This window comes from Zosterops lateralis (assembly GCF_965231275.1).
Source record: "Zosterops lateralis genome assembly, chromosome: 2".
Taxonomy (NCBI): Eukaryota; Metazoa; Chordata; class Aves; order Passeriformes; family Zosteropidae; genus Zosterops; species Zosterops lateralis.
The window spans coordinates 30541980-30552279 of record NC_139763.1 but is presented as its reverse complement, the minus strand read 5'-3'; the positions used below and the strand labels follow the sequence as shown (position 1 = coordinate 30552279).

Genomic DNA, 10300 nt, shown 5'->3' with positions numbered 1-10300 from the left:
GAATATGGATATAGTGATGTGCACCACATTCTACAAATAACCATTTTATCTAGTATTTATCAAATATTCTAGACACCCACTATGTAAGTTGTTACACTTCCTTGAGACTGATGGGTTTCTGGCATGCTCACCATTCTCTAGCTACATGGTGGAGAGCTTTCCTGATCATTGCTGGCTACTGGGAGACTCTTCTTTCTCTGGCTCCCATGGGTCACCAACTTTCAAACTTCATGCAGCTTAATCTGAAGCACTGCTGTTATCCTTTAGTTAGATATTGTGAAGAAATATATTGGGCAGATAAACACTTAGAAAAACCTTTGGTTTTAAGTTTCTATGGCCTATGAAGTTTCCTCAATATAGCCAGTCACCTTAACATCAAACCTTAACATCAAATTTGACTCAAAACCAGTGAAGGCAAAAGCAGATTAAAAAGTGCTTTGTGCAGCTAAAATAGAGTTTGCAAAGGCTTTCAAACGCACAGTAACAGGAATAGAAGTTTGCTCCTTTAGTTCATAAAGGGCTTTCTCCCCATTTACATTATCAGATAAGCTGGTAAACATTTCACAGCTTTCCTCCCTGAGAGCTCCATTGCTCAAGCCAGCTCTTCATCCTGATATTGAAAACAGGAAGAAGCCAGTATGAGAATCCCTTCTTTCCTCTAATTAGTGTTGAAACCAAGAGGGAAGAAAACTAACCCTTCTGCTACAAAAAAGTCCAAGCTTCCCACTTGGAAAAGAGTAATGGTTCTGTGAATCTGGATCAGAGTGCTCATCTACCATTTAAGAAGTGAAAACATGCCTTCCCACATTTTTTCAAACCCTTAATCAAGTTAACAGTCCTTTCACACTCATTTGGAATTTTTTCAAAGCTCAAGTTGAAGCTTCTTCTTACATTTTTTTATTCCTATTAAAATGTATGTTTACTTCAACCAGAATGTAAATAAAGTTAATGAATGTGGATCTTGAACAAAAGCAGATACAGGGATAAGCAATCACTGAATACCTTACAGTCATGTCTTTGAGGAGTGAATAAAAGTGAGCTTAATGGGAACCAAAACAACGGAGATTAAGGCAAGCACAGGAGAAAAAGTTCTGAAAACTATGGACAAGGAAACAATTCCAGGGAAACTTCACCCTGGAAAATTCAATGTCTGTTTCAATAAGTTTAGCTTTACCACCAGAATAAACAATGAGAACTGTATAGAGTTTCTACACAAACCTGAAGGAAGAAACTATTGTTTGAACCAAAAAAGTAATATCCTGGCACAGTGGAAAGGATAACTGATCAAACTAGGAAAGAAGTAAACACTTAAAATCATAGAACCAAAGAATGGTTTGGCTTGGAAGGAATAAGGAATCTTAAAGGTCACCTATTTCCAAGTCTAACTTACATGGTGGAGAGCAAATAGAGCTCTGCTCTAAAAAAAGAGAGCGAACAACTTCAGGTGATGGAACACAGGAATGGTGGCAGCAGACACTCACATGGACTGTTTTGGTGGATACCAGACAGGGGTGAGAGTCCCTGGACTCACTGCATGAGTGGAGTGATGGGGTTGGTTTCTCTTGTGTGACAGTTTCCCACAGCACACATGGTCAAGCCGGGCACGCCCTGGATGCACTGGGGTGCACGAGTACAACCTGTTTCTTCAAATGCATGAAATCTCTCTGCTTCCACCGGGCTGTCAAGTGGCCATCAGCTCCGCTCTGCAGCACAGCCGGGCTCTGAGCTGGCCACAGGGCTCTCATGCTTTCTTTCCAAAGTCAGCCCAGCCAAGGCTCGCCATGAGCCCGAGGGCAGCCTGAGGGAAAATTGCTCTGAAGTCAGCTCGCCAGCGCAGAGGCCTGAAGGGGAGCTAAACCAAGGCGTGACTGCCAAAAGAAGTGGCTGATGGCCGAGAACACCGGCTTAGCCAAGCTGCAGGGAGATGCCTGGCAGTAGGTCATACAGGAGGCCACCGTGAGGAGCGGCTCGCCCCGTCCAGGGGCTGCACGCCCTCGGGTCTCGGCGGGGCTCGGCAGGGCTGGCCGCCCCCAGGCGCCATTCCCCGCCCCGCACCCTTTCCGCCGAGCCTGGCGGGCCCGGGCCGGGCCGGGGCGGTGCGGGGCAGGCTGCGGGCGATTCCGGGCCGTCCGGGGCCGGTCCGAGGGCGGTCCGAGGGCGGTCCGGGGGCGGTGGCCGTGGCTCCCGGGCGTGGCTCCCGGCCGAGGCTCCCCGCCCGCCCGTCCGTGGAGCGGGCCGGGGCGGTTGGCGGGGAGCGGAGGAAGGTGAGCGGGGAGGTAGAGGAGGGGCGGTGGGTGCTGTGGGGACAGTGCCCGGCTCAGTCCCTGGGCTGCGCTGGGCTGGGCTGGGCTGGGCTGGGCTGTGCTCGGCTCTGCTCGGCTTCCAGTGCCGCCTGCGTGGCGGGAGGAGAGCGGAGGGAGAGCGGGCTGAGGGGGCAGGTTGGGGGCGGCTGGGCTTTTCCTTCCCCCGTGTCTCCGGCCGCACCGGGGCCCATGTGCCTTCTCTGGCTGCGTGCGGAGCGGGGCCGGTCGGGCTGCCCCGGCCAGGTGAGGCTGCGGTGCTTCCAGAAAACCAGCACCGAACCCCAGGGTTTGTTACTTTCAGCTGTGTTTTGGGGCCGTGTATCTTTCTGCGGGGTGTGTTCGCGCAGTCTTCCTATCTTTGTGGCTGCTGATTTCTCAGCTTTTATGGCCCCAAATAGCTTCCGTGGAAGTAATATTTTATTTTGCGTTTTGTGTCTGCTTCCTCGTGTATCGCATTGTACAAGCTCAGGTAGGAAGAACGATGGACAGATGAAGGCTGTAAGGAGTGCTAACTCTGCCACATTTTTTAAAGTACTTGTAACAGGAAGCGGGATAATGCTTGGCGTAGATCTTCTTGACCTGGTAAAACGCTACAAAAACTATTTCTGTGTTTATTTATTGCATAACGATGGCTCTTTATTAACTGCTTATGTGACAAGAACAAGATTTTGGGTGAAAGAGATGCCAGTATCAAACCCAGGAAGGGGCTGCTGCTGAGACAGTCTCAGACCTGGGCCGGTCACATCCTTGGTGGTACTTGGCAGCAGCCTGAGGAGCCACGGCTTGGTAGGAGAGATGCATTAAAAGTTACCGAGCTGAATCGAGGCTCTAGTGTGCTTCCAGAAGCAGCTGTTAGCTTTGTAGCGTTTTCTTCGGGGTTTTGAGCAAGCTGCTGGATGTCTTTTGTTTTTCTTCAGAAAATCGGGTTTTTGTCAGAAATTCAGCACTGTGCACCTATTTGACTTGGACCAGTTGTATGTGTTTAGATCCTTAAAAAAACAAGCTAAAAAGTCTTGCACAAAAGTTGTTTTAGAATGTAGAATTCTTAATTCAGATATTTTAATTCACATATTTTTTGAGAAATGAGAAACACCTATTACTTCTCTCCTCCTGAGATGAAGACATTGCTTTTTTAATACTTTACATCACTGTTTTTGATAAATATAATTTTGTCTGCATGAGCTATTTAGGTTATTTTAAATGCCTCCTAACAGTACATTGAGAATGATACTGGAAACTTAATAACTTAATTTGGATTTAAATAAAAAATGTGCCACATTAAAATTCTTATTCATATTGACAGGTATCAGGAGCTAAAATGACCTAGAAAAGTATTCAAAGCATGGACTGTGAAATGAACTCCTTCCACTTGATACTGAAAGAAGGTACTGTTTTCAATTAATTTGAATATTGATAAGGCTGCTCTTTTCTCTGTGGTTTGGATTTGTCTCCAGTTTGATGTGGAACAGAATGAATAGGTAGCACTTCAGTGCTGTAGAGTCAGCCAGTGGTGGCCAGTTATGTGCAGCTACTGTTTTTGTTTCCTTCCTGCTGTTCTTTGGTAAAAGCTGGGGCATTACCTGAACTTGAAGAAGTGCACTTTCTTCAAGTTCAGATTTAGAGCAGTTAATACTGTCTGAAAGTTGAACTGAAATTTAGCTTGCAAAGACCTAACCATTGCAGGCTTCTTTGTTAATACTCTTCAACTGCATTTTGATGCAGCTTCACCAGATTGCCCTGGGTAATGGATTTGTCTTAAAGATACAACTTTTATGAAGTTCTGCAGCTTGCAAGATTGTCTGGAAAGGAGACGTAAGGACTGAAGTTTGTGGTCATTGTGTCAATGCCAGAATACCCTTATTATAATGCTAATTATTATCTTGCCCTAAATTTAAATATTTGTTTCCTTTTAGTCCTTGAACCTGTCTTGCAAAGTTGTTTGACACGTGTAACATTGTGTTGTTTTTGACAGAATCTTCTTTTCCCCTAGATATTTGCTGAATTCTTGGTCAGTCTCTACTCCAAGTTTTGTTCTGCTTTTAAGACATCTCTCTAATTTATAGGGGGAAGCTCTTGCTTTTACACTTAGGATGTCTGTAGAAAATTTAGTTTTGTATGTGTATGCTGCTGTCCAAATGATATGTTTTGCAAAATCTTTTTTTCCCTTTCTCTGCTTTTTGCAGTTAAACTGAAACTTCAAAAATTGTGACCTTACCATTGGCAAGTTACAGGAAAAGCACATACAAGGCAACTAAGTAAGGACTGTGATATGAGAGTTTCATCAGATAAACTGTCCAAAAGAGCTATTTACCTGGAGGTTGTTATATTAAATTATTGAACTCTGCATTGTGTGACCCTCCCTAATACCCCAGCACTTCTGCATATGAAATGCTTCAAAAGAAGGAAATGCTGTGCCTTATTTGCTACTGAAGTGAATTACATTTGATATAAAAGTAAGTCACAGCTTACTTTTTCATGGAATACCTTCTCTTCTTCCTGCCAGTCGTAGCTGGGTAGAAGGCGAATACTAACTGGGACCTGTGCAAGAAATGTTTTGCAGTGGACTGCTACGTGTGAAACCAGCTTGCTTTAGAGTGAGAGGCAGCAGCATGCAAAATAATCAAAACCTGAGCAAAGGCAGGACCACTGAATGCAGATCTTAGCCTACAATGAGCTGTCAGGAGGGGAAGGATTTAATTGTTTGCCAGCTGCTTGACAGTAGAAAGCTTGGGGAGATCTCTGATGATACCTTACCAAAAAAATGCTGGTGCGTCTGAGAGGGAAGCAGGACTTGGTTAAGGTTTAGGGTTTCATAGAAGCCACTTATGGGCCGTGAGGGCAGTGGGTGTGTGTTCAGTCATGTCTTTGCTGGAGAAAACTGAAAAAAAAAGACCCGAGGTGTGAATTGAAACGACAATTCTTGGACACTTTTTTTTTTTGTGTCAGACCGCAGTAATTCATATTAGCTGTGATTTCCACAGACATTTGACTTTAAATGCCAATTATAAGTGGCAGATGACACTGGAGTTACAGTATGCTTGTCCTGCTGCAAAAAACTACAAGTTACTGCTCTTAAGAGCTGCCTCAGCTGTATAAGAACAGTTCAGAGAAGGAAACCCAGTACATCTCTGTGATGGTGTCTCTTGTAAGCATTTGGAAAGAAGAGTAGCTTAATCAAGCTTGGTTTTTAAATTCTGCAGTATAGCTTAAATTACTATGCTAGCATAATTCATCTGTGCTTGAGGCTTGTGGGTTTTTGTTTGTTTTTTGTTTTTTTTTTTTTTTTTTTTTGGTTTAACTATGCTGGTAAAAGAATATTACACTTACGCAAGAGTTATTCCACTAGGATAGTGCTAGTTCCAGGAAGAGTTCTGGTACAAAGCTGAAAACTGAGCAGCTGTTTGTGGAGGCCAAGAGCTGCTATAGTTAAAATGTTCAGTGTCGGGGGCTAAATTACCAAATCCATGTTTTCCCTCCCCAAAATGACTAACCCTTCTTGTGATTTTTTTTTTTTCCTTAAGGAGTAATGCAGGGTGCAGAGGGCAGTGCAGCTTGAACACCACACCAATGGAAAAAACTTCTGGTTTGCAGCAAAATATGACGTCTACATTTTTGCTCATTGGTCATCTCATTGTACTGATACCTATCTTCAGTGCTGGTAGGTTAAATACTTTGTTGAAATTACCATTTTAAAAAAGAAAATCTGCAAGGGATGGGTTGCGTGTATTTAGTAGGAGTTACTGAGAACAAGTAGTGAGTTTGGGGTTTGTTTTTGCTTTAGCATATTGATGATAGCTGAATGCCTCTGCTGGATTCAAATTGCACAAGGGGTGTCATGGACAAGTGGACAAATATTTTTTTTTAAATCTAGGCACATAAATTTTGGGCTCTGAAGCTTTGATTGGCCTCTCTATGTTTCTTATGAAGAAATCCCAAAGTGATTGGCTTCCTTGATTTAAGATTAGCTATAGAGTGCCTTCTTTATGAGACATGCTGTATGTCTAGTCCTGAAAGCAGTAGGGCTGAGTTTTCTTCACAATTAAATTAATAATATTTTTAGTGATAGATCTCATATTTAAGTAAAGTTTAGAACTACATGAGTTAATTATGCTTGTCTTGCTACTCTTGGCATAAGCAGTCCAATACTAATGTCACTGAATTAGATTGAGCTATATGGAGACGTACTTAGAAGTCTTTAAATGGGAAGGTAGTGATATTAGAAAGATTAGTGAAGATTTTATTTATTTTGAAATTGAATATGTTAAAATACAATATGTATTTTATATGTATATGTTATATACAAATTTGTATTTGTACAACCATTCAGTGAGATTTGTAAAATCAGTTCAAAATCAAAATTAGATGTTTTGCAGTTTCATAAAAATTCAGTGTTGGACAAAAGATCACACAATGGTTTGGATTGGAAGGATCCTTACAGATCATCAGTCACCAGTCCAACCCCCCTGCCATGAGCAGGGACACCTTTCACTAGAGCGAGTTGCTCGAAGTCCCATTCAGCCTGGCCTTGAACACTTCCAGGGGTGGGGCATCCACAGCTTCTCTGGACAAATGTATTCAAAGCTTGGAAGTTTTACAATCTACTTTACAGCCAAATGATCAGCTCTGTTTGTGCTATAGTAGTATTCTCCAGTAAGTTTTTGTTTGCATATTTGGGCTGTTGATAATTTTTTGCAATATCTGTCCTTTTTTCTCCAATTTTTTTTGGCTGATGTTGAAAGAAATGTTTGCTAGGCTGCATGATTGTGTCCTGTCAACTTGTTCCGCAGGTATAATTATAAAAACTATATTTACATTGGCCTTTTCTGTGATGTTCTGAGTAATGGCCCTTCTGGATAAAGACAAATGTAGGAAGGAAATAATACATTGTAGTCAAGACTTCTTAATCTGAATACTTTTTCTCTCCAATTTTTTTTTCCTGATTTACTTTTGGCCCCACAGTCTTAGCAGAATACTGTCAGGAGCTCTGCACTGCTACTGTTTGCATTGTACTTCACATAGATAGTATTTACTTTAAGAATCTGGCAGTTCTGCAAAAAATACTAGCGTGGTTAAATAACAAGGACATGGCAGGGAAGTTGGGAAGCTTGGAATTGCCTGATGAATCCCATGGATCTTCTTACACTCTGGTTTGCAATGAGGCTGTTTGACTTGCATGTGCTGGTTGCTGACTACCTTAACAGAGGGAAGTTGTGCCTTAAGCATGTAAAATATATGTTCATGTTCTCAACCATGAGAAGGTGGTTAAAAACCAAAAAATAATAGCCTTGTGATGTTTTAATGGCAAATTGTTACAGAAAGTTTTTCTAATTCTGTGTAGCCTTGGAATGAGTATTAATACTTCTTAAACATAAAAGTATACAAATTAAAAACATTGATAATTTTTCTTTTTTTTTCTCTCTCTTTTTCTTTTTTTATCAGAAGGTTGTGTTATTTGTGATTACTTTGTGCTTGTTGGAGAGCCTATAGCTATTACTTGCCCAATAATTACATTGCCAGTGCTTCACTCTGGTTACAATTTGACATGGTATAAAAATGGTAGTGCTACACCAGTGACCACAGAGAGAGATGCCAGGATCCACCAGCGAGAGGGCTTGCTTTGGTTTATTCCTGCAGTGCTGGAAGATTCTGGGCTTTATGAATGCAATGTAAGGTAAGGACAGAAGGAAACAAGTGGATTGCTAGTGTTTACAAGTGTGATAATTATTTTATGGAACTTGAGTGTACAAAACTTCTTGTTTTAGGTAGAATGCTTAGATCAGTTGAAACCATTGTTTCGACCATACTTTTTGTTTCTGTATGGTGCCGGTGTTTTTCTGCTATTCCACACATTCAGCACTGCAAAAGTGGTTCATACAGAAGACTCCCTTTATCTTAAATCATGACGATACTAAAAATGATCTGTGGGGGTGGTTATTTGCTTTGTTTGTTTTGGATGAAATGTAAGGTCACAGGAAAATACCTTAACTTCCTTGGCTTTTCCTGTGTTCAAATTGCTGTTTGATACTGACAGATCAGAAGAACACTGGTTTCTTTGTAGGACAAGGCTAAATGTATGAAGGTTCTAAGAGGAGAAAACTCTGCATTTTATCACCACACAGACTTTCTGGAGAGCTTAGCAACTTTTTGAAAGTCTTACTAGAAATCTACAAGTGAAAAGGCTGAAAACAGTTTTTGATTTATTTTAAAATATTACCATATTTTTACTGTATCATCTGTCAAAAATGAGCATACATTAAAAGTGCAAAGCAGTGTGCTAGACAGCTTTAGAGTCTGAATATAGTGTGTCTCTAGTACTACTCAAATGATCTGAGTGCACAGAGAACTAAAAAGGAATAGACTCTTTAAAAGTAATCCAGATCTAGCTTTTTTAGTACTTTAAAACTCTTGCTAGATCAATAGCTAAGATTAGTGCACTGGACTTCACTACTTAGGTCATCAAATCTTTTTCACAGTGATTGAAATTCACTGTGTGCTGAACAGGAAATTAATTTTGGGAAGACAGACATAAAATGTTCCTTTCCTCATGGTGTTGCCACAACACAGTGAGAACAGCCAATACGGGCTTTTCAGGTGGCCCTAGATTTGTTTCAGTAGTGTGTACTTAAGTGTACTGGTGTGCACAGAGTACACCACTTATGCTGGAGGGGTTTGGGTTGTGATTGTAGTAACAATGATTAGAAAAAATTCCAATGTTGCAGGCACATTCCTTCACTGGAGTCTACCATGAAACCAGAATTGGAAGTCAGAAGATATGTAATCATTTTAAAGCTACCCAGCTGCATAATTTTAATTTAGCCTTTGCTGCTATGGCTTTAGTTACTTGAGGTATGGGATGTCTTTCTCTGGGCATCTCACATCCTTGGGTTACATAATAGGCTACGGTTCAGTTGTATTAACTGTAAGCAACATTTTGTGCAGCAGACACAGCTCTGAGAAGTCCTGATATCCCCTCTCATATGTCCAGAGCAAATTCCATTTCTGATCACAACACAAACTCAGAGTTTATTCCTGTCTTTTCACCTGGAGCAGGGGCTGAGAGGCTGAGGATGGTGTTTACAAACTAAGGGAATAGAGTAGAGGCAAGGCTGGTGGAGATGCTAAAATCCCTCTCCCTGACTCGCTGGAAATAATGAACCTTACTGTTAATGACCTGACTTGTCTGCTGTTTTAATTACAGGAGCCTTAACCACTTGAACAAAAAAACTATAAACTTAACAGTTTTTAAGAATGATAATGGTGTGTGTTTTAATGGAGAAATGAAGTTTGAACAAAAAGTGATGAGCACAAATACCGGAAAGATTATATGCCCTGATCTAGAACAATTTAAAGATGAAGACAATAATCAGCCTGAAGTACATTGGTATAAGGTACTGAGCATGTGTATTTCATATATACAAGATACAAAATGTATTTAAAATGTCTTATGAAGTAACTGTAAAAGCAGCTTTTGGAAGGGAAGGCTTATTTTCTTTACAGTTTGAGTAAGGCATGAGTGTGAATAAGATGTGTGAAATTCTGGTTTATCCTTTGATTTTTTTAAAGTAGGTAATAAGTTCTAAAACTTGTATGTTTCTGTAAATAGAAGGCTTTGCATAGTTATTTCAGTTTCTCAGAATATTAGGCACATTCTATCTGTTGACCATGCTGTGATATTCTTGTGCTGCTTGCTTTGGTTCTATGAAAGTGTTCTGTAGGCTGTGCAAACTTGGAGACGTGTTTTATCTGTGTTAAAGTAAAATTCTGAAACAGTTCAACTCCTAATTCTGATGCCAGTATTAAAGAAGCTACATAGCTACATGGGCCTATACATCTTAAATAACCTTGGTGCTGCAGCTATACATCTTTTGAGGTGAAGAGATTCTCCACTGCTTGTAGGTCAAGGAAGAGAAGGAAGCTTTTTTTCCCTGAATTTGCATTGCCACAGAAATGGTGATACACCCAAACAGCACAAGGCACTGCTACAGCAGCTCTTTCAT

At 41.1% G+C, this 10300-nt stretch overlaps 1 protein-coding gene across 3 annotated transcripts in view; it reads left to right on the top strand.

The window, feature by feature from the left end:
* The first annotated feature begins 2191 nt into the window (after positions 1–2191).
* Positions 2192–10300, top strand: part of LOC310923496 (interleukin-1 receptor type 1-like) — an 18565-nt gene continuing 10456 nt past the window's right edge. Inside the window, exons 1-6 of one of the 3 annotated variants that reach the window (XM_083884637.1) lie at positions 2192–2264; positions 3607–3688; positions 4487–4756; positions 5825–5961; positions 7746–7974; positions 9502–9691. In XM_083884637.1, the coding sequence (XP_083740763.1) occupies positions 5871–5961; positions 7746–7974; positions 9502–9691 (510 nt within the window). In that variant the 5' untranslated portion in view covers positions 2192–2264; positions 3607–3688; positions 4487–4756; positions 5825–5870. Of the gene's footprint in view, positions 2265–3606; positions 3689–4486; positions 4757–5824; positions 5962–7742; positions 7975–9501; positions 9692–10300 lie in introns of all 3 variants that reach the window. The other 2 variants (XM_083884635.1, XM_083884636.1) reach the window with 2 other exon arrangements.